The 22851-nt window shown below is 40.6% G+C and overlaps 2 protein-coding genes across 8 annotated transcripts in view; one reads left to right on the top strand and one right to left on the bottom strand.

Annotated features, from left to right (window-relative positions):
- RBKS (ribokinase) overlaps positions 1–12605 on the top strand; it is a 114821-nt gene extending 102216 nt beyond the window's left edge. For 4 of the 6 annotated variants that reach the window (XM_024242138.2, XM_063713481.1, XM_002812168.5 and 1 more), the window contains one exon: positions 12299–12605. In XM_024242138.2, the coding sequence (XP_024097906.1) occupies positions 12299–12309 (11 nt within the window). In that variant the 3' untranslated portion in view covers positions 12310–12605. The remainder of the gene's footprint in view (positions 1–12298) is intronic. The other 2 variants (XR_008522195.1, XR_010136200.1) reach the window with 1 other exon arrangement.
- A 1743-nt stretch (positions 12606–14348) lies between these two features.
- MRPL33 (mitochondrial ribosomal protein L33) lies at positions 14349–22440 on the bottom strand. Of its 2 annotated transcripts, XM_009237430.4 has the most exons (4): positions 22308–22440; positions 21412–21430; positions 19565–19671; positions 14349–14654 (listed from the first exon to the last, which is right to left on the bottom strand). In XM_009237430.4, exons 1-4 carry the CDS (start codon positions 22327–22329, stop codon positions 14605–14607), a joined length of 198 nt encoding a protein of 65 aa, XP_009235705.1. In that variant the 5' UTR covers positions 22330–22440; the 3' UTR covers positions 14349–14604. The 2 variants fall into 2 exon arrangements, with proteins under 2 accessions (XP_009235705.1, XP_009235706.1); XM_009237431.4 differs by lacking the exon at positions 19565–19671 and having other exon boundaries at positions 22308–22416.
- Positions 22441–22851: the final 411 nt, after the last annotated feature.

Below are 22851 nucleotides of genomic sequence, written 5' to 3' on the forward strand. Positions count from 1 at the left end.
CTTATAGCAGATGTCCACTTAATTAAAAAGAGAGAGAAATCATTCAGGGGTAGAAATTGGCCCATTTGCAAATTCACAAAGAGTGACTGATGTTGATTTCTTTCTCACATTTGGGATTTTTAAAACTTCTTTATTATTATTATTTTTTTAATATTTTTTTGGGGGACAGAGTTTCGCTCTTGTTGCCCAGGCTGGAGTGCAGTGGCGTAATCTCAGCTCACCACAACCTCCGCCTCCCAGGTTCAAGCGATTCTCCTGCCTCAGCCTCCCAAGTAGCTGAGATTACAGGCATGCACCACCACACCCGGCTAATTTTGTATTTAGTAGGGATGGGGTTTCTCCATGTTGGTCAGGCTGGTCTTGAACTCTCAATCTCAGGCGATCCGCCAGCCTTGGCCTCCCAAAGTGCTGGGATTACAGGCGTGAGCTACCGCGCCCAGCCCCCAAAACTTCTTTAATAAAATTTTTCATTTTTAAAAAGTAAAACTTACAGAAAAGTTGCAGTAGCCCCATATATTCTTCACCTAGTTTCCCCAATATTAGCATTTTGCCACATTTGTTTTATTGCTTTCTCTCAAAATACATCAATATCATCCTTTTTTCTATTTGAGAGTAAGTCACAGACATCATGATTCTACCTCTTAATACTTCAGGATATGTCTCCTGAAAAAAAGGACATAACAAAAATACAATATAATTATCAAATTCAAAAAGTTTTACATGGAGATAATCTTATATGTACAGTCCTGTAATGTCCCAATAGTGGTTTTTTATCATTTTTGGTTCAGGATCCAATCCAAGACTATGTGTTGCTTTAGTCTCCTTGAATATGGAACAGATTCTTAAACTATGTTGTCTTTCATGACACTGATATTTTTTGAACAGCACAAGCTCATTGTTTTGTAGAATGTATGTCAATTTAGGTCTCTCTTATGCATTTGAGGCAGGAATACTACATCCGTGACCTTGTGTCCTTCTCCAGGGCCACATCAGGGAGCAGTGGTGTCAGTTTGTCTTCTTATTGGTGATGCTACTGTTGGTCACTTGGTTAAGGTGGCGCCTACCAGGTTTCTCAAGTGTACAATTACTCTTTTTGCCTCTGTAATTAATACATAATCTGTGGGGGGATTATTTATAACTTGTAAATATCCTACCCTCATCCTACCTTTACCCAGCAGTGTTAATGCCTCCATTGATGATTCCTCCCTGAATCAGACAGCACTATGATAGTTGCAGAATAGTGACTTTTTAAAGGTTTTTACTAGCTGGCATTCTACTGTAAGGAAGAATTTTTCTTTCTCCAGTATATTTATTTATTTTATATCAGTATAGACTTGTGGATTCTTAATAACATTTAATGCGACTGTTGACAATTTATCTATTTTCAGAATCCTTTAAGTAAATTGCTTTGCATTTTGTGGATGAGTCAACCTAATTGCAGCCAGAGCTCTTTCTGGATGTGGATTTGGCCATTTAATCTATACTCCACTCTATACCAAGGCAAACAGGAAATAGAATGCTGACCTTTTATAGGAATTGTTGGGTTAAGCCATAGGTTGTTGAAGTGTTTCGAGTAACTCTGGCAAAATGAGGTACTCTGGGAAGATATCATAAAGGAGCAGGGCCTTCTAAAGAAAGACAGCAAAGGGTTTTGAATGAAGGCCCAAAAAGGTAAAGAAGACTGGCAGGATCAATGGCTTCCAAACTAGACACAGACAAAGGGGACTTGGCAGGGCAAGAAGGAAGGGAGAAGGGCAGAGCGTGAACCAGCAGTGAAGTGAATATGCCCGGTCTGCGTGGAGGGTGTGCAAAAGAGCAAGGGAGGTCAAGGGAGGAAGTGAAAAAATAATGAAGAAATGACATGTGTTAAGAGTTCTGTTCATTGATTTTAGGTAAAAAGATTGAGCACTAAGGGATGATAGATTCAGTGGAAACAAAGCCATCAACTTTTAATTAGGGAAAAGACTAGAAATGCTTTTGGTCAGAAAGGAAAGAACTAACAGTTGTTTAGCTTTTATTTTTTAATTTCTCTTTTCTATTGAAAGTTGAGCTGTTTTTTAATGTTCACAAAATCCTTATGAGAGAGATGTTAATAACTTCATTTTATATATAAGAAAACAAAGAGAATTTACATTAATTTCCCCAATGTCATAAAGCTAGTAAGTGGTGAGGCCAAGATTCACATACAGGTCTATCTTACTCCAAAGCCCACGCTGCCAGAAGAAAGAAATCTTTAGACTGGAAGAGCAGAGGTGGAATTGGAGCTCTCAATATAAGGACAAATAACTTCTCATATGCCAATCAAAACACTTAAGCATGGCCCACAGTAAATCTCAATAATTATCTCAACCACGCACTTTGGAGTAAATCAATAGTAAACCCAGGAAATAACTGTCAAGGTTTTCAAACCTGACACTCCTGTATAACTCAATACACATACCCACCCCTCTGCCTTTTTAAAAAATCAGTTGTATTAGATAGAATTTTTATACAATAAGATTTTACCCATTTTCAGTGCATGATTCAATGAGTTTTGATGAATGTATACAGTCATTTAATCACCACTATAATCATAACCTAGAGTATTTTCATCACCCCAGAAAGTTCCTGTGCAGTCCCTTTGCAGTCAGTACTCCCCAGCCCCTCGCCTGCTTTCTTTTGCCACATTTTTACCTTTTCTAGGATTTCATATAAATGAATTAATATTAGTTGGGGTTCACCAGAGAAATCAGACCAAGAAGAGAGATGTATATGTATATGTATATGTATATGTATATGTATATGTATATGTATATGTAGTGTATGTGTGTGTGTAGATTTATTATGGGAATTGACACGTGCAGTTATGGAAGCCATGAAGGCCCACGATCTGCAAGATGGAGAACTAGGAAAGCCAGGGGTACAATTTAGTCTGAGGTCAAAGGCCTGAGATCCCAGTTAGTGTGCTGAGGGAGAGGGGAGAACATAGATGTCCTAGCTCAAGGAGAGAGAAAAAGAATTTGCCTTCTGCCTTTTAGTTCCATCCACGCCCTCAACAGATTAGAAGATGCCTGCCCACATTGGTGAGGACCAATCTTCTTTACTCAGTCTACAAATTAAAATGACAGTCTCTTCCAGAAACACTGTCACAGACACAGAAACATTATTTCTATTAAACAGAAATAATGTTTAACCAGCTATGTGGGCATCATTCAACCTAGTCAAGTTAACACATAAAATTCACCATCACAAAAATCATACAATACGACATGTAGTCTTTTGTGCCTGGTTTCTCCCACTTAGCATAATTCTTTTGAGATTCATCCATGCTGTTTTATCAGCAGTTCCTTCCATTTTATTGCTAAGTAGTATTGCCTTGTCTGGATGTGCCACAGTTTGTTTATCCATTCATCAGTTCTACAACATCTGGATTGTTTCCAGTTTGGAGTGATTATAAATAATGCTGCTGTAAACATTCACATATAGGTCTTTATGTGGATATATACTTTCATTTCTTTTGGATAAATAGCTAGGAATAGAATTGCTGGGTTTTATAAATATATGTTTAACATTATTAGGAAACTGCCAAACTATTTTCCAAAGTGTCTGTATCATTTTGCATTCCCACAAGCAATGAATAAGACTTCTCGTATCTCCACATTTACACCAACCATTGGTACTTTCAGCTTCAAACATTTTAGTCTTTGTACTAGGTATATAATGCCATCTCACTGTGTTTTGAATTTGCATTTCCCTAGTGTCTGATGATATTGAGCATCTTTTCATATACTTATTTGGCATATGCATGATGAAGCTTCTTTGATGAAGCTTCTGTTCAAATCTCTTGCCCATTTTTATTGGGTTGTTGGTCTTATTGGGTTGTATTATTGAGTTATAACAGTACTTTACCAGATACATGTTTTGCAAATATTTTATCCCACTCCATGGCTTATCTTTTGATATTCTTTTGAAGGGCAAAGGCTTTAAATTTTGATAAATTTCAGTTTATCAGGTTTTTTAATCTTTGTGCTTTTGGTGTCCTAAGAAATCTGCCTAGCACAAGGTTACAGCTTTTCTCCTGTCTTCTTCTAGAAGTTTGTTGTTTCAACTCTTACATTTAAGTTTGTGACCCATTTTGAGTTAATTGTTGTCTATGGTGTGAAGTAAGGGTTTGTGTTCTTGCATATGGATAACCATTTGTCCCAGAACTATTTGTTTACAAGACTGCCCTTTCCTCCATTGAATTACTGGGTACAGGTTGAGTTTCCCTAATCCAAAATCCGCAATCCAAAATGCTTCAAAATCATGGGCCAGGTGCAGTGTCATCCCTGTAATCACACTTGTAATCTCAGCACTTCAAGAGGCCAAGGCAGGTAGATCCCTTGAGCCTAGGAGTTCAAGACCAGCCTGGGCAACATGGTGAAACCCCATCTCTGTCTCTCTCTTTCTCTCTCTCTCTATACACACACACACACGCACACACACTCATACATAAAAAAATTAGCTGGCCAGGCATGGTGGTTCACGCCTGTAATCCCAGCACTTTGGGAGGGCGTGGCGGGTTGATCACGAGGTCAGGAGCTCGAGACCAGCCTGGCCAATATGGTGAAATCTTGTCTCTACTAAAAATACAAAAATTAGCCAGGCGTGGTGGCAGATGCCTGTAATCCCAGCTACTTGGGAGGCTGAGGCAGGAGAATTGCTTGAACCCAGGAGGCAGAAGTTACAGTGAGTCAAGATAGCACCATTGCACTCCAGCCTGGGCTACAGAGTGAGACTCTGACTCAAAAAAAAAAAAAAAAAAAAAAAAAAAAAAAAAAAAAGGCCAGGTGTGGTGGCACACATCTATACTCCCAGCTACTTGGGAGGCTGAAGTGGGAGGATTGCTTAAACCCAGGAGGCGGAGGTTACAGTGAGCCAAGATCATGCCAGCACACTCCAGTCTGGGCAACAGAGTGAGACCCTGTCTCAAAAAAAAAAAAAAGCTTCAAAATCTAAAATTTTTTCAGTGCCAACCTGATCCTCGAAAGAAATGTTCATTGGAGTATATTGGATTTCAAATTTTTGGATAAGAGATACTCAACCAGTGAGTATAATGCAAATATTACAAAAATCCAAAAAAAAAATCTGAAATCCAAAACATCTCTGGTCCCATGTATTTCAGATAAGGGATACTCAACCTATACCTTTGTTGGAAATAAGTTGACCATATGTTTGTGGGTCTGTATCTGGACTCTTCTATCAAGTTATCAAGTGAGCTATGTGTCTATCCTTATGTCAGTATCTCTCTGTCTAATTACTGTAGCTTATGGTAAGCCTGGAAAAAGTTTGTTCTTTTTCAAAACTGTTTTGGCTATTATAGGTCATTTCCATTTACATATACATTTTAAAATCAGTTTATTAATTTACAATAATTGCCAGCTGGGATTTTTATTGGAATTGCATTAATCTATAGATCAATTTGGGGAGAATTGGTATCTTAAGAATATTGAGTTTTCCAATCCTTGAAACTCTCACCATTTATTTTTCTTTAATTTTTCTTTTACTTTCCATAGCAAGAGTGGATAGATCTTACATATATTTGGTTAAATTTAGCCTTAAATACTTCATTTTTAAAATGCTGTTGCAAATGTTTTGATAACTTTGAGTTCTTGTTCATTGCTAATAGATAGAAATACAATTGGTTTTTTTCACTCTGTTACCCAGGCTGGAGTACAGTGATGCGATCTTGGCTCACTGCAAGCTTCACCTCCCGGGTTCACACCACTCACCTGCCTCAGCCTCCCAAGTAGCTGGGACTACAGGTGCCTGCCACCATGCCCGGCTAATTTTTTTTGTATTTTTAGTAGAGACGGGGTTTCACTATGTTAGCCAGGATGGTCTCGATCTCCTGACCTTGTTATCCACCCATCTCGGCCTCTGAAAGTGCTGGGATTACAGGCGTGAGCCACCGCGCCCGGCCACAGTTGGTTTTTTATAGTGACCTTGTGTCCTGTTACCTTGCTAAACCTATTTCTAGTAGCTTTTTGGCTGGACTTCTTAGGATTTTCTACATAGGTCACTATGTCATCTACAAAGAAAAAGTGTTTTACTTCTTCCTTTTCAATCTGTATGCCTTTTCTTTCTTTTTTTTCCCCTGTCCTTTTGCACTGGCTAGGCAATCCAGTACAATGTTGAGTAGAAGTAGTGAGAACAGACATCTTTGATTGTTCCCAATATTAGGGAGGAAGCATTCAGTCTTTCTGGTTGAGTATGATGTTAGCTGTAGATTTTTCATAAATGCTCTTTATCAAGAAGATCAAGTTACACCTTCTTTCTAAATTTGCTGAACTTTTATCATGAATGAATGTAGAATTTTGTCATATGCTTTTTCAGCTCCTGTTGATATAATCATAAGGTTTTTAATATTACTGAATTACATTGATTTTTTAAAATGTTAAACCAATCTTGCATTCCTGGGATAAATTCTACTTGGTCACGATGCATTATCATATATTTTATATATATATATATACACACACATATATTTATTTAATTTGCTTTAAAAAGTTAAGGTTTTTACATCTATATTCACAAAGGGTATTGATCTTTTTTGTTTTCTTGCAATGTCATTGTCTGGTTTTGGTATCATGGCGACACTAGCATTATATAGTGTTTCCTTGGCTCTTCTATTTTCTTAAAGAATTTGTGTAGAATTAGGATTACTTCTTACTTAAATGTTTGCAAGGATTTTATCCAGCGAAGCCATCTAGTCTAGAGTTTTCTTTGTTGGGAACCCCTTATTTTTAATATAGGAAGGACTTATCTTCTATTCTCTACCAACACAGTGTGTAGGCCAGGCACAGTGGCTCGTAGCTGTAATCCCAGCACTTTGGGAGGCCAAGGCGGGAGGATCCCTTGAGCCCAGGAGTTTGAGACCAGCCTGGGCGACATGGGAAGACCCTGGCTACTTATTTGTTTTATTTGTTTGTTTGGACAGGATCTCACTCTTTCGCCCAGGCTGGAGTGCAGTGACATGATCACGGCTCACTGCAGGCTTGACATCCCTGGGCTCAGGTGATCCTCCTGCCTCAGCCTCCCAGGTAGCTAGGACTACAGGCACACACCACAATGCCCAGCTAATTTTTATGTTCTTTGTAGATACTGGGCTTCGCGACGTTGCCCAGGCTGGTCTTGCTCCCAGTGTGCTGGGATTACAGACGTGAGCCACCGTGCCTGGCCAACCTCATCTCTACAAAAAATAAAAAGATTAGCTGGGTATGGTGGGGCACACCTGTGGTCCCAGCTACTCAGGAGGCTGAGGTGGAAGGATTGCTTGAGCCTGGGAGATCAAGGCATCAGTGAGCTACGATTATGCTACTGCACTCCATCCTGGGTGACAGAGCGAGACCGTATCTCAAAAGAAAGAAAGAAAAAAGCAACACATGATGTAACCCTGAGAATGAAGGGTAATCAAGTTGTGAGAATTGTTGCTGCCTAAATAATGCTTCCAGCACACACAGTTCCACCAAGCCCTGTGTTTCCCTGGCCTTGGCTGTAGTGGAAAGGAATTTAAGTGATTTTAAGAGTGTTTCAGGTGTGGGTACAATATTTTTTAAACTTTCTTCTTTTCTTTTTTTTTTTTTTTGAGGCAGAGTTTCACTCTGTCACCCAGGTGGGAGTGCAGTGGCATGGTCTTGGCTCACTGCAACCTCCACCTCCCGGGTTCAAGCAGTTCTCTGCCTCAGCCTCCCGAGTAGCTGAGATTACAGGCACCCACCACCACACCCAGCTAATTTTTTGTATTTTTAGTAGAGACGGGGTTTCACCATCTTGGCCAGGCTGGTCTTGAACTGACCTCGTGATCTACCCGCCCTGGCCTCCCAAAGTGCTGGGATTACAGGCATGAGCCACCGCACCCAGCCATATTTTTAAAACTTTCTAAAAAACCTTGTCTGCAGCCAAAAAATACCTTGCTAGCTAACAGAGGGGTAGGTAGACCTGATTTCTATCGGCAATGCCAGAATGTCTCCTTTCCGCCTTGTGCCTCCACTCTGGTCAGGGTGCAAGGTAGGGAGGCACAGAGGCGTGGCTAACCTATTCATACTTTTATTATCTGAAACTTTTTTGGAAAAATATTATAAGCTTATAGCAAATCAAACAATATGAAAGTATATAAAGAAAAAAAGACCACTGTCCCTGTACCTTGCACATAAGAAAACCAAATATTCACAATTCGATACATATCCTTCATTTTTCTCTATATTCTTTAAAAAAATACACATATGCTCATATAGATAGGTATTTGTCTTTTTTCATTCTTTTATTTCTTTTCCCCCAAATGGGATCATGGATGCTGAAACCTCCTTTTTTGACTTAACTAATGGACATTTCTCCAAGTATGTGCTTCTGTTGCTAGACTTTTCTCGTTAATAGCTGCATACTTTTCCATAATAAGAATGTACCAGTTTATTCATCCTATTTGATAGACAATCAGACGGTTTCCACTGTTTTGCCTTTGAAAATAATGCAGCAATAAGCATCTTTGTACCTATATTTCTATATTACAGGAGCTTTTCCTTCTGTAGGAGATTCCCAGGAGCAGGATTGAAATTGTTGAATCAAAGAGCGTTACACATTTTCTTTCTTTTTTTTTTTTTTTTTTTGAGATGGAGTCTCGCTCTGTCGCCCAGGCTGGAGTGCAGTGGTGTGATCTCGGCTCACTGCAACCTCTGTCTCCCAGGTTTAAGCAGTTCTCTGCCTCAGCCTCCCAAGTGGCTGGGATTACAGGCAAGTGCCATCACGCCCAGCTAATTTTTGTATTTTTAGTAGAGACAGGGTTTCACCATCTTGGCCAGGCTGGTCTTGAACTCCTGACCTCGTGATCCACCCGCCTCAGCCTCCCAAAGTGCTGGGATTACTAGCATGAGCCATTGCGCCCGTCTGAGCGTTACACATTTTCTAGTCATTGACCATCTTTTCATATGTTTATTACTTACTGACCATATACATTTCCTTTTCTGAAATTGCAGGCCTATATCTTTATTCACTTTTATCCCACATTTGTCTTTTTCCTAGCAGTTTGAAGATATTATTTGAATACTGAGGATATGTTACATGTATTGCAAGGATTTTCACCAAATCTGTACTTTTTCACTTGGCTTTATTTATAGTATCTTTGGACATATAATTTTTAAAATACGTTTATAAAATTAAAAACCTGTTATTTTTTTCATTATCTCTTTTTGTGTTTACTGACTTGCTTATATTTTCCCTGTCTGGGGTTATACAAAAATATTCATCAAAATTTTCATCTTATTATTTTACTGTTTTGTTTTTTACATTCAAGACTTTAGCTGGAATTTAATTTTGTATGTAATGTAAGGAGGAGTCAAGACTTGGCATCGGAGAGTTTGCCATAACTCTTCATATCTTGTGGCATTTTCCATGTTTTCATAATAACCCTCCAGTCAGCTCATAGTTCCTCAGGTTTCAGGCCTTTCTCATGTCGGCTGCTGTGCTGTAAACTGAGAGTGGGAAGGAACCACGTCTGTTTCTTTCTCCGTTGCATCCTCCAGGAAAGACCAGTAAACGTTGCAAAGCACCTAGCATAGGGCCTAACACATTTTAGGCACTCAGACAGCATTCATGGGGGGAATGAAAGTTGCATTCACACCTGCATTACTATCACCCCTTGGCAAGTTTAATATTGATGGCTTTGTCTGCGTAAACAAGGGGAAATGTCATTCTCCTTAAAGCCACTCATGGTCTCATGAGCTCACTCTGGTCCTTCCTCCTCCTGTGTCTTTATTCTTTGAGGTCTGCCTTCTCTTTATAAATCTGGCTCATTCTATAAGGACTCCCTTCCGATGGGGGCTGGGGGGGGGCGCTTTCTTCAAACCCCTTCTTAAAATCTAACAGTACTTATAAATTCTGCAATACTATTTAGCATTTAATCCACAATGGATTTTAGTCCTTTTCTAGCACCCATCACTGTGCTGGGCACAGAGCCCATTAAATACATCAACTGTGACTGAAACAATCTTGCATGCCAAGGTGTTTAAAAAGCCTGAGGTATAGCTTCAGGATTTGTTATGAAAGCCCTTACTTAGGTCTAAGGAACAGCAAACTGGGAAGAGGTAGAAAATGACCCTGAGAGCTGTTGAATACAAGAATGGTTTTTCTTTTCTTTTTTTTTTTTCTGAGACGGAGTCTTGCTCTGTCGCCCAGTCTGGAGTGCAGTGGCACAATCTCAGCTCACTGCAAGCTCCACCTCCCGGGTTCATGTCATTCTCCTGCCTCAGCCTCCCGAGTAGCTGGGATTACAGGCGTCCGCCACCTCGCCCGGCTAATTTTTTGTATTTTTAGTAGAGGCATAGTTTCACTGTGTTAGCCAGGATGATCTCCTGACCTGGTGATCCGCCCGCCTCACCCTCCCAAAGTGCTGGGATTACAGGCGTGAGCCACCACGCCCGGCCTAAGAATGGTTTTTCAAGTGAGACTGTGTAGTCACATTTAAATTGTCCTGAACACAATTGTTAGACAAACACGAGCAGGTATTGCTCTGTCCAAAGGCACAGGTCCACAGACTTTCTCAGGATGTTTTCTGTTTCCATGGCCTTCACCAGCTTGGATCTTTGGAGCTTCAGAGAAAATGGAAAGAAACTTGATGTGTCCCTATATTTGGTTTAGAAATAATATCAAATGGCTCTCAGCTCTTTCTGCATGCATTTTTAATGAAGAAATGGCTAATTCTAGGGCTAGGGCAGGGACTATAGAAGATGACCCTGGAGCATCTTCGGGGATTTTGTTTGTTTTGTTTTTGTAGAGGCGAGGTTTTGCCATGTTGCCCAGTCTGGTCTCAAACTCCTGGGCTCAAGCCATCTGCCCACCTCAGCCTCCCAAAGTGCTAGGATTACAGGTGTGAGCCACCACACCCGGCCCCCTGGGGCATCTTGTAATGCCAGAAAGTACTCAAAGCCAAAAGGATGGGTGTATGTCAAAGGGACACAGGAGCCAACTGGAAAAGTTCCCAATGGCCAAAGCTGGAACAATTTGAACAACAAAATATAGCATTGAATTATAGCCCAGAGAATAAAACAAATAACCATGAGTTCATACTGATATAAATGACTGAATAAATAAATGGAAGAGACCAACCTCCCATACAGAAGAATTCCAAATAATTCTCCTTAAGGAGATAGAGCATAGAAACTCCACCCTTAAGGAGACAGAGCATAGAAACTCCACCCTTAAGGAGATAGAGCATAACTTCAGAGAATAATTCCCCAACGCTTAAGAGTAGAATACACGTAATGACTTGCTTTCCAACATGAAAAAAAAATTAAAATTAAAAAAACAAAGAGTGCAACATGAAAAAAGGGAGCAAAGTAACTTTACAGTGGAGAAACTTGGCAAAGACTACCTTAGCCAGGTGATCAAGGTTAACACCATCAGTAAGAAGTCATGTTGATGATTTGTGCCCTTAATATGATGTGATGAAAATGACATTTCACCTCTGTGGTCTTCCAAAAACCATAACCACAGCCTGTGAGAAAAACGGACATATCTCAGTTAAGGTATGTGCTACAAAATACGCGACCAGTTCTCCTCAAAACTATCAAAGTTATCAACAACAGCCAGGTGCAGTGGCTGACACCTGTAATCCCACCATTTGGGATGCTGAGGCAGGAGGATTGCTTGAGGCCAGCAGTTCAAGAACAGGCAGGTCAACATAGTGAGACCCTTTTTTTTTTTTTTAATTAAAATTTTTAAAAATTAGCTAGGTATTGCACATGCCTGTAGTCCCAGCTACTTGGGATGCTGAAGCAGGAGGATTGCTTGTGCCCAGCCAGTTCACTCACTCAGGAGTTGAGCCCAGGCTTCAGTGAGCTATGATTGTGCCACTGCACTTCAGCCTGGGCAACAGAGTGAGACCATGTCTCTTTAAAAAACAGAAAAAAAAATCATCAAAAACAAAGAATGTCTAAGAAACTATCACAGCCTACAGGAGTCTATGGAAATATGACAATTAAATGTAATATGGTATGTTGGATGGGATCCTGGAACAGAAAAAGGACATTAAGCAAAACTAGTAAACTCCGAAAAAAGTATGACATTCAGTTAATGATATATTATTTCTTTAGTGGTGATAAATGTACCACAGTAAGATGTTAACAGAACTCGGTATGATATGAGTACGTGGAAACTCTGTATTATCCTTGTACCTTTTCTGTAAATCTAAAACTAAAATTAAGTTTACTTAAATATTTTTAAAATATGCAGTTTGGGCAACAGATTGACTACATGCTTATCTTCAAAACTGTGCTTTTAATTACAGGGTGCTGGTGACAGCTTTGTGGGAGCTCTGGCCTTCTACCTGGCTTACTATCCAGATCTGTCCTTGGAAGACATGCTCAAGAGATCCAATTTCATTGCAGCAGTCAGTGTCCAGGCTGCAGGAACACAGTCATCTTACCCTTACAAAAAAGACCTTCCACTTACTCTGTTTTGATTGCTATTTATTAGTCCCAAAATAAATATACCTGGGAATAAAATGTACTTGGGGGTGGCTGCCCCTGGCTAATGCTTATTAGAAAATGTCCTCGTCCCCTTTCTTTGCAAATATTAGTTCTTTTACGAAGTCATCCTCAAGCTTCAATTTATTTATAACGATGATTCTTTTGTTTTCCATGCATTTGCACAAACCAACCAGAATTAAAGATTCCACAACCAAGATCTGTACAAACATAAAGACAAGTAACCTCAATTGTCAAGAGATTGTTAATGCCCCATGTGCACCATATGGCAGGGGTTGTGTACAACAGTGTCTAGAGTCAGAGCAGACTCTTCTTAAATAAGGGAAGGGGCACTTTCTAAGAGGGGCAGCTGATACTCAACTTCAGCTTAGTGCTGTCAACGCCTCTGGTTTTGTAAGGGAAGGCAGAAGTTTGGATATTTATTGAAACCCTTTAATGTTTATGTATCAGCAACTAATTTTTTTTTAAATGTAAACACCACAGGGGCGTGGTGGCTCACGCCTGTAATCCCACCACTTTGGGAAGTGAGGCGGAAGAACTGCTTGAGCCCAACATGGCAAAACCTCATCTCTACTAAAAATCAAAAAATTAGCCAGGTGTGGTGGCACACACCTGTAGTCCCAGCTACTCAGGAGGCTGAGGTGGGAGGATAACTTGAGCCTGGGAGTTCAAGGCTGCAGTGAGCCATGATCACGCCACTACACTCCAGCCTGGGTGACAAAGCAGACCCTATATCAAAAAAAAAAAAAAAAGTAGTAACCACCACCTATGGGCCACATTCAACCCATGGGCTGAATAAGTGAGTCATTTGTTAAACCAGGGAAGTTTTTTTCTTTTAAAGCAATTCATGCAGGTCACAGACCCTTTACATCAGCTTAGCTAGGATCAGGTGAAAGATTTTTCTTGTAACTCAACACTATGTACAGTTTCAGCCTAAAAAGAGCCAAGATCTCACCTATTATTGCTTTGAACCAGAGCTTTATCAAAAGATGTCATAAAATAGCTGATTGACCATGAGGCCACAAGCCCTAAGATTCATCAACTATCTGCCTCTAATTCCACCGCCAGAGAGCTGCTCTTACATTTCTCTCGGAGCCAGGTTTGGGCCATGGAGAAGGAACTTCTTATTCTGTAGTCAGGGTGGGCACTGTATCATTCTCCCACACAAATGCTTTAAATGGGGTAGGATGTGAACCAACAGATCTTAAAATGAGCAGATCCTTTTCAACCAGGAACTTGACAAAGGAGAAAACTGGACAATTTTCAAAACTTGTGGGAAACAACAGCCTGAGTGAGAAAGTGTATGGCTCTGGGCAGGACAGAGGTCCATATCTGAACATTAGGGATTGCTCCCAGAATTCCATGCTAGTTAGCTGTGTGGTACCACCATGTCCCAGAAGTCTTAGCAGTGGCTTTATTGAAACACACTATACCTTCTTTTATTTTAAAAGGAAAGAAAAATCTAGGGAATAAAGGAATCCAAAGCTGTCCCAGAAAATCCTAGATACTGCTTTGGTGATCTGGGTTTGAAAATATAGGCCTGTGGCATTTTTCCTAATTATATAAGCACAAATCAGAAATAGAGGTTCTCTTGGTTTGTGTTACAAGGCTCCTCTTTTTGTCATTCCTGGTCCTCCTTGCCATCTCTGTTATTACATGGGAGTTTCTTCAAGATCACTCTGGAATGTTACTCTGCCTTTTCTCTGAGTACAGAGGGAGCAGGCTGGAAACTCTTACATTAGTGTTGTTATGGAAACGTTTATTACATGAAACAATGGTTATTTTTTAGTAATGTGGTTGATTTTTAAAACCTCAAATAGTGGGGAAAAACATCACTAAGACACAATAGCATAGGCTATTTTAATATTTTTTATTAAGGGCTATAAAAATACCCAGAAAGATAAATAAATGTGACGCAATTATATCTGTCCTAATATGAAGAACTTTCTTTCACTGCATTGTTTTCCTTCACAATGGCCTTCAAATCACAGGAGGCAGTGATTCCATGCCATTTCCTCTTCTTTTATTACACGCTACAGGATTTCTGAATCAGTATCCCCGCCCTCAGTCTTCTCTTTATAAATCAAAGTCATTTTCAATCCACCATTTAAAGGGAGCGTATTTTTTTCTCTTCCACGAAGAGGACTCTTTGTTTCACTGTGGAGGGAGAAAAAAGAATTGTAGCAGAAAATTATTATAAAGTATCATCGCCATTTTTATTAAAAATACATATCAGACCATAAGCCCTCACCTTTCTCTTATTTTACTATTCCTTGATATGAAGATGGAGCTGATTTGCAAACTCAGTTCCTCCATCCCAGGAGCCAGGGCAGACTGGAGAAAATGGCTATAGGGCCACTAGCTAATCAGCAGCATCCTTGGTATGCCACAAGTCATACTTCAACCAATGAAGAAATATTCTCATTAAGAAAGAAAACTAGGGACAAAAATGGAAAACAATGTTTTCACCCAATTAATGTCCACTCTTGTAGGAGGTAAGCAAGGACAGACTGGGAGCTGGACTCCAGAAAGAGAGCAGCAAGAACCAAGTGGACCACGCTGTCTGGAAGAGTAATAGACACTAAACCTCTACTTCCCAGAGATGGGTTAATACATCCAAATACGGAGTTTTTAGTTTGGTACTATAATTAATATCATAACCAAAATCTCATTATTGTAAATATTAGAGTACAGTTCTCTGAAACAAAGTGCTACCGGCCTGGATGAAATACTGAAGGCTAGCTGGGCGCAGTGGCTCACACTTGTAATCCCATCACTTTGGGAGACCGAGGTGGGCAGATCACCTGAGGTTGGGAGTTCAAGACCAGCCTGGCTAACATGGAGAAACCCCATCTCTACTAGAAATACAAAATTAGCCAGGCATGGTGGTGCATGCCTCTAATCCCAGCTACTCGGGAGGCTGGCGCAGGAGAATCACTTGAACCCGGGAGGCAGAGGTTGCAGTGAGCCGAGATCACACCATTGCACTGCAGCCTGGGCAACAAGAGTGAAACTCCGTCTCAAAAAAAAAAAAAAAGATTGAAGACTAAATGCTGAGCAGTAAGGCTTTCATAGTTCTATAATGCCTTATGGCACTCCATTAACTTCCATCTCTCTCTCTCTCTCTCACACACACACACACACACCCACACACACACACATCCCTACCTATTTCCTCTTTGCTAAAACAAAAACAAAAAAACACCAGAAATGGAATAATCACCCAAGGAAGATCCAGGAACTTAAACAACTATGACCTAACAATTCCTCACTTTTCCCTATCATACAGACATTTTAGCTTTTTTTCTTCTACACTCAATATGGATACTCTGTATATGAGATTCCCAAGCTATCTACGATTAAGAATGAGCTTATCTAAGTAAGTCCATTCTCACCTCCACTCCTACCTTAATTCTGGTTCAGTAGGGCTAGAGTTGGACTGAAGTCTACATTTTTTAAAACTCCTCAATTGATGGGCAGCTGAATTTAAGAACCATTAACCTGTCAACAGAATTTATCTATGATATTAATACACTGTACATAAGGGATCTTTTTAACATACTTCAAATCATGTGAAATGTAAGTAGGATTGATCCTCCTAAAACTCCAAGGAGGACTAAAATGCATTAATGCATTACAAGATGGTAGTAAAGAACCAAAACAGTTTCTCATCAATGTTATGACAAGAAATATTTCCCCCATGGTTTTCTACAGGGAACTAAAAACTTGGTTTTAAAAAAAGGCGGGGGATAGGGGGGTTGTCTCACTGAAAAGCAATCTGGAGACTATTTAAATGACCCTGACTAGGAGTAACTGATTAAGGTTAGTAGAGGCAAGGCTATATTGAATAGAATTCTTTGATTCATTCACTGCACCTATTCCTTTAACTCAAAGAATAAATATTTAATCCATAGAACTGTGCTAGGCAGTGGAGAGTTTACAAAAGTGTAAGAAGACTCCCTGATTTAATACATCAGTACATCATGAGGTGCCCACACAAATGTCCAGTAAACCCCAGAGGAACCTAAAGGTCAGAAAGGGACAGGAGTGGTGACAGAAGTCCTCATGGAAAGTGTCAAGTTTGGTCCCTGAAGACAGATCAGCATTTGGATTAAATGAACCAGGAATGGGCATCTGGTTTAGTAGAGGGATTGGTGGTAGGAGTCTCAGTGGGGACCCATGGCCTGACCACAGGGATAGGTCTTGATTTAAAAAAAAAAAAAAAAAAAGTTTTAGATTAATTTGGCTCCATGTAAGAGACAGAACAGTGACTTGGCCAGGAATGGTGGCTCATGCCCATAATCCCAGCACTTGGGAGACTGAAGTAGGAGGATCTCTCAAGGCCAGGAGTTCCAGACCAGCATGGGCAACATAGAAGACACTGTACAAAAAAAAAAAAAAAAAACCTATTTTTAAATTAGAAGGGCTAAGCACAATGGCTCAGGCCTGTAATCCCAACACTTTGGGCAGCCAAGGTGGCAGACTGCTTGAGCTCAGGAGTTCGAGACCAGTCTGGACAACATAGTGAGACCCCATCTCTATTAAAAATAAATAAATAAATAAATAGAAGAACAGGGACTTGAGTGAAAAAGGCTGGGTTCCAACTCTGGCTCCACCATTTATCAGCTATGAATCCCTGGGAAAATTTTTCAAAATACTCTATCCTGCTTTCTTCCCTGTGGAAGAGATAACTATCCCCCTCACAAGGTTATTGCTGGACACACAGTGCGCACTCAACACTGTGAGTTGAAATGACACACTGCTACCCACAATTGTAAACATGAATTAATTCTGTCAAAATATTTGCTGCTTAATTCATAGAAGAATGAATCCGTCAAGTTCTCTCCCTACATCTAACCAAAATGGATTCTGCTTCAATTACACTCTGTATTGTCTTGTTTAGTCATCCAAGGAATTAAAACTGACAAGTTTTCATTCTCTTTATGATAAACCTTCAATATATTTAAGAAAGTTTAATAAGCTCATGCCTCAGCCTTTAATCCTTCCTCTTCGGAAATTAGCATCTAGTTTATACGTGGAAAAGGAATTCGAAAGGATAGGCACATGCAGCTGCTTCTTGCCACAGACTATATTATGAAATGCTCAAATAATTGGGAATTTTTTCACATTTCCTTACCTATTTCCTTCATAAAGCAGACCAACAATCATCGTCCTCAAACTTAACAATTTATTCATCACAGTAAAACATGCTGGGAGAACTGCCAAGCTATTTAGTACCCTGGGCAATGGGGGCAGGCCCCGAGGCAAACATCTTCATCACGAACACGTGCAGGGATTCAGCAGGTGGGCAGAAAGCCAGGCAGTCTGCTATCCCAGAACATTCTTTTCTTCAGAAAAGACAAAGTTGTGCTGTCAAAGCTAAGGCCGTTCCTTAGGAGAAAAGTTCTAAGCATCTGTTTGAAATTTATATGTGAATCTTTTCTCCCACTTTGAACTATGATCAGAACTGTTTATGGCTGTATCCTTTCCCAATCTCAAAACTTAAAATCAAACTGACAATTATTAAGTTCCTAATACCTCCATACTAAGGATGAAAAGCCCAATACATTTTTTCATACTTAAAATATCACAGAATGTTATTCAATCATCCCTTTGACTTTTCACCAGCTGACACAAAGAAATCAGAGGGAGAAAAACATACCAATCCAATTCTAAACCTTATCAATCCAACAGCAAACCTCATCATTTTTCCACCATATGAGGAATCATCCTGAAATTCAGACTCCTTATCATCAGGTACAAACCTAGAATTCCCTTTTTACTCTGATAATGAATAAACAGAAATTTGAACACCACAAAAACAGCAAGGAATTTTATTTCTGTTAAAGGATGGAACACAAGAAACTTTAAGCTGACAACTGTGCTTCTTAGAGCCTTTAAAAAATGTCTGCTCATGTTATTATAGCCATTATCTTGTTAAGAAGCAATGGCCGGGCGCGGTGGCTCACACCTGTAATCCCAGCACTTTGGGAGGCTGAGGCGGGTGGATCACCTGAGGTCAGGAGCTCAAGACCAGCCTGGCTAACATGGTGAAACCCTATCTCTACTAAAAATATAAAAGTTAGCCGGGTATGGTGGCACACACCTATAGTCCCAGCTACTTGGGAGGCTGAAGCAGGAGAATCACTTGAACCCAGGAGGCAGAGGTTGCAGTGAGCCGAGATTGTACCACTGCACTCTAGCCTGGGCGACAGTGAGACTCCGTCGCAAAAAAAAAAAAAATTAATTATAAAGAGCACAAAAATGAACAGCCAGAGCTCTAAAATTAAAAAACACGTTTGCTATTTTTACATAAATCTGCACATAAAATCCAGAAACAGGATAGGCATCCACCAACAGCAATCAGGTGCTGACTCTATTTTTGTTTGTGAGCAGATAATATGGCCTTAGGAACACTTGTCTCTTCTAGATAAATACTTCCATCTAATGAGACCATTTAAAGTTACCATATAGTACAGCATTTTAGTGGATGGCACAAAATGGAAAAATCAAATTTCCTACCCCCACTGCACTAATATATAGAAACCATATTCCTTTAACTTCTATCAGGACTCAAAAACTAGCCACTGTTGAACAGATGATGCCAGGACACCATACCGTCCCCTTCTCAAGACACTTGTCTGTTTCCAGAACACTACCACCTATTCTCTTTACATAGCTGGTTTCTCACCTTCAGGTCTCGGTTAACTATCTCCTCCTGGAGAGACCTTCCCTGATTTAGCCATCTAATGTGACTTTCCCTACCACTCCCCAACTTCATCCTACACCTCAGCATCCTGATTGTTTCTCATAGCACTTATAATTTGTCATTTTTTTCTCCTCCTCTCAGACTAGACTAAGTGCCAAGAGTACAGGGATTTAACTTGTCTTGTGTCCTGGTGTATCCCAGCACCTGGGATGTTAAATAGCATCATCATAATCATTCAATACCTATTTACTAAATGAATGCTAGTGTCAGAGGCTAAAAAAACTTCCAGAGATGTTCAGATGTTCAGCCTACAAAGGGGGCAACAGGCCTTGGAAGCATTAACCTCCCCAGATCTTACCAACTGGATCATAATGCAAAAGAGTCAGTTTTTCCCGCAGTCGGTTTCTCTTGGTGTTGAAGCAGAAACCTGTCCCAGCTTGGCTCACCATTCTCACCAGAATGTTTCTAAGATTAAAAAGTACGCTGTTATGCACGAGCTGACGAAATAAACTAAAATCAGTCATGGGGGGATGGCATATTTTGAGAACTCTGTAGGGTAATATTAGTTGTGAGGTATCACTTGGCCCTAAGAAGGTTCAGTTGTAAGACAGCCTAAGTTTTCCATGAAACAGTTTCAATGGTTTCAAATCTCTAGGATTTGCTTCACTACACAGAGTTACTTCGCAATGACCTAACCAAAGCAATAGGAACAATCAAGCCACATTGCGGGACTAGCCTCAGACATCCACCTTTCACGAGGAGCAGAAGTCAGGAAGGGGAAAATATCAAAGTACTGGTAACCAGACCTGGCTAGTGAGGAAATTGTAAAGATCACTGTCTCAGAACAGCCCTCTCTTCCAGGGCATAAATGATTATATTCAGGAAGGGACAAAATAAAGAGACTAAAGCTTTTAGGTTGCTAATGTGCAAAACCTTGTGCCCCTTCATATTTCATTTAAGTTCCAGTCATCCAAAGCAGAAAGTCCATATTTGCCTCACCAGATCTTTTAATACCTGTACTGCTTGTTATTTTTTCATGTGTCTTGTCTCCCCATGTAGACCATGTTATTTTATTTCTCATGTAATTCCAAAACAATCTGGAAGCATCTAAGTCTATATTACACATCACTGCATTGCTTTCAACATTCAGCGCAGTGCCTCATAAGAGGCATACAGTATTTGTTTGTAATTAAGATAGACAATAATTATTCATTCAACACAGATCCAACAAATATTAAGCACTTACTCTGTGGAAGGCACTCTGGGAAATACAAAGCTCTGTAAGTCTATGTCTATGTCCTCTAGGAGCTAACAGTACTGTATGGAAGGTGAGTTGGTACATGAGGTCAATCAGCCAAGACATATATGAAATATGTCACAAAGGCAGAAAGAACGAGAGTCAGAATATACCCCTACAGAAACCAAAGGCAAGGGATTCCTATAGATCCTGGGGGGCAGAGAATTCTGACATAAATAACTGGACTGTGGGGAAAGCTACATGAATCACTGAAAGATATTGGGAGGGAAAGCGCTAACATACATGTTTTTCATTAACTTTAATCCAAAAGACTAGCTTTAAGGATTTTCAATGTCTTGAGCTGCAAGGAAAAGCTGCTTTAGAACTTCTCTATTTTTACCACAAAATCTTCAGTTATTGTCTACAACATTTATTTTGAAATAGAAGTTTGGTAGTTCTAGTCTCTCTGGTACAGCATGGAATCTTTAATCTTGGCTATTTTTGAAATGCTTATACCATGAATGCAAAGGATTACAAAACTCATTAAAACAGACTCTATGATTTAATCAAAGCAGAGTTTGTTCTTCTGGATTCCTGTAGTGAGCTCCAGACAAATGGCCCCTGGTCCTCGATTTGAGGAAATGGAAATATGGTGGTAGTCCAAATACAGCACAGCCCAATGGTTTGTTTAGAAACAGACAGTGAGCTCACAAATCCCGGGACTGGAAAAGCAGCAAAGGTTCCTTTAAGTATTTCAAAGCTCACAGACGCAGCTCAGTTCAGCAGGAGGGAAAACATTTTTTGAAAGAGTTCACAGAGAAAAAATAATCAACTAAGTAATCCACAAACCAGCTCTTAGGAAATCAAGACCCAATGCTTAATTTCATATAAGGATGTATTGGGAGCAGCTAGACTAACAAATGTAACATAAACAAGTGACGTTTAAAAAAGGAAAAATCTTTACTTACTTTGACTTGCTCTTGGCAACTTTTTTGTAGACAGGAAGGGTTGGAAAAGAAAATAAAAATATAAATGTATTATCTTTCTTATGCAAAGTTCATATAAATATCAATAATAACCAAAAATATTTAACTTAGGAAATATGCCATGAGGTGTCACTCAAGTAACTATTCCCTATCTATTAGGGATCCCCTTAGGATTTTATAGAAGGAAGGTTAAAAGATACAGTAAGACCAACACAATTCTAGGTTTAATATTTTGCAAAATTTCATGACTGTTGGACTGGCTACCTTTTAAATATTTCTAAAGTAATACCTGCTCCATTTTTTCCCTCTTCTAAGGTGCAAGTATTCGCGCTGCAGCAAGCTTCTTGTTTGACAAGTTTAACCTTTGCAAATTGCAACAACCATCACATGTGGTGAAAACCAGATACAAAATCTAACTGGGAAGTCAGCCGGGGTAAAGAAGAGCACTGACTCGGGAGCCCGAGGACTTCTTTCACTGCCCTGCCGCGTTACTCAGGCAATTCATTGCCCCTCTCGGGAGCGGTTTCCTTATTTTTAGAGTTCGAAATGGGTGGGCTACAGATTCTGAGGTCCTTCGGACATCCAGAGATTCTCCTAACACGGGCTGGAGAAAAACGCCCCACAGCCAGACTCAACAGTCCGTGAGGACGGCAATTGAATCCAGACACCGCAAACCCCTTCTCAGGCACCCACAGGTCCGCGCAGGGAGGCGCGCCGCGGGGCATGCCGGACGCTGTGGTCCTGAAGGCCTGGAAAAGTCCGCAGCTGCAGCTTCCCGTCCTGTTCGCACATCCTTCCCCGCATCATTCTGGGGCCCTGCCTGTCACGGCCCCCTAACCCTCGCTATAACCCCTACCGGCGCCTCCAGCCCCACTTACAGAAGACCGCGGAGAGGAACATGGTGACCACACCTGGGCAGTCTCCGTCACCGGCCAAAAGGCCCCCAACAAACAACAACTGCTTCCGGGGCACGGGCCGGTTCCGGAAGAGGACATCCGGCAGTCGCCCGAGGCCACGCCCCCCGCCTGGAACCTGCCCCCAGTCGTCTGGCTTATTCCTCGGTTCCTCAGGGCGAGTGTGTTTTGCTTTTGTCGTGGTAGAGGTTGGAATCCTCATCATTCTGGAAAGGGATTTACAGCTCAGGGTTCGCGCCCGGCCCTGACTCCTATTTCTGGGTCAAGTGCTTTCAGCGTTAGGTGCTTTCCATATTTGTTTCACGAAATAATCGCAACCACCTGCATTAGACCCACAAGAACAACTGTGTATTGTACCTCGGCCGCTCCAGCCTATCAGCCCCTCGCATATTTTCTCAAAATGTTGCCTCCCCCGACCCAACTCCCTCTCCGCCTGGTTAAGCCTTACTCTCACTACTCTGAGTCCCTTCGGCATTAAGAACCCCACCTTTCCTTAATTATCCCAATC

The sequence above is a fragment of the Pongo abelii genome, chromosome 12 (assembly GCF_028885655.2).
Source record: "Pongo abelii isolate AG06213 chromosome 12, NHGRI_mPonAbe1-v2.0_pri, whole genome shotgun sequence".
Classification (NCBI taxonomy): Eukaryota; Metazoa; Chordata; class Mammalia; order Primates; family Hominidae; genus Pongo; species Pongo abelii.

Excerpts from the sequence above, each read along its gene's own strand:
- MRPL33 (XM_009237430.4), bottom strand. The coding sequence starts at position 22,329 with ATGTTCCTCTCCGCGGTCTTCT. Across the intron at positions 14,655-19,564 it reads TTTGCATTATGATCCAGTTG|TGAAACAAAGAGTCCTCTTC; the intron begins GTAAGATCTGGG and ends CTCCCTCCACAG.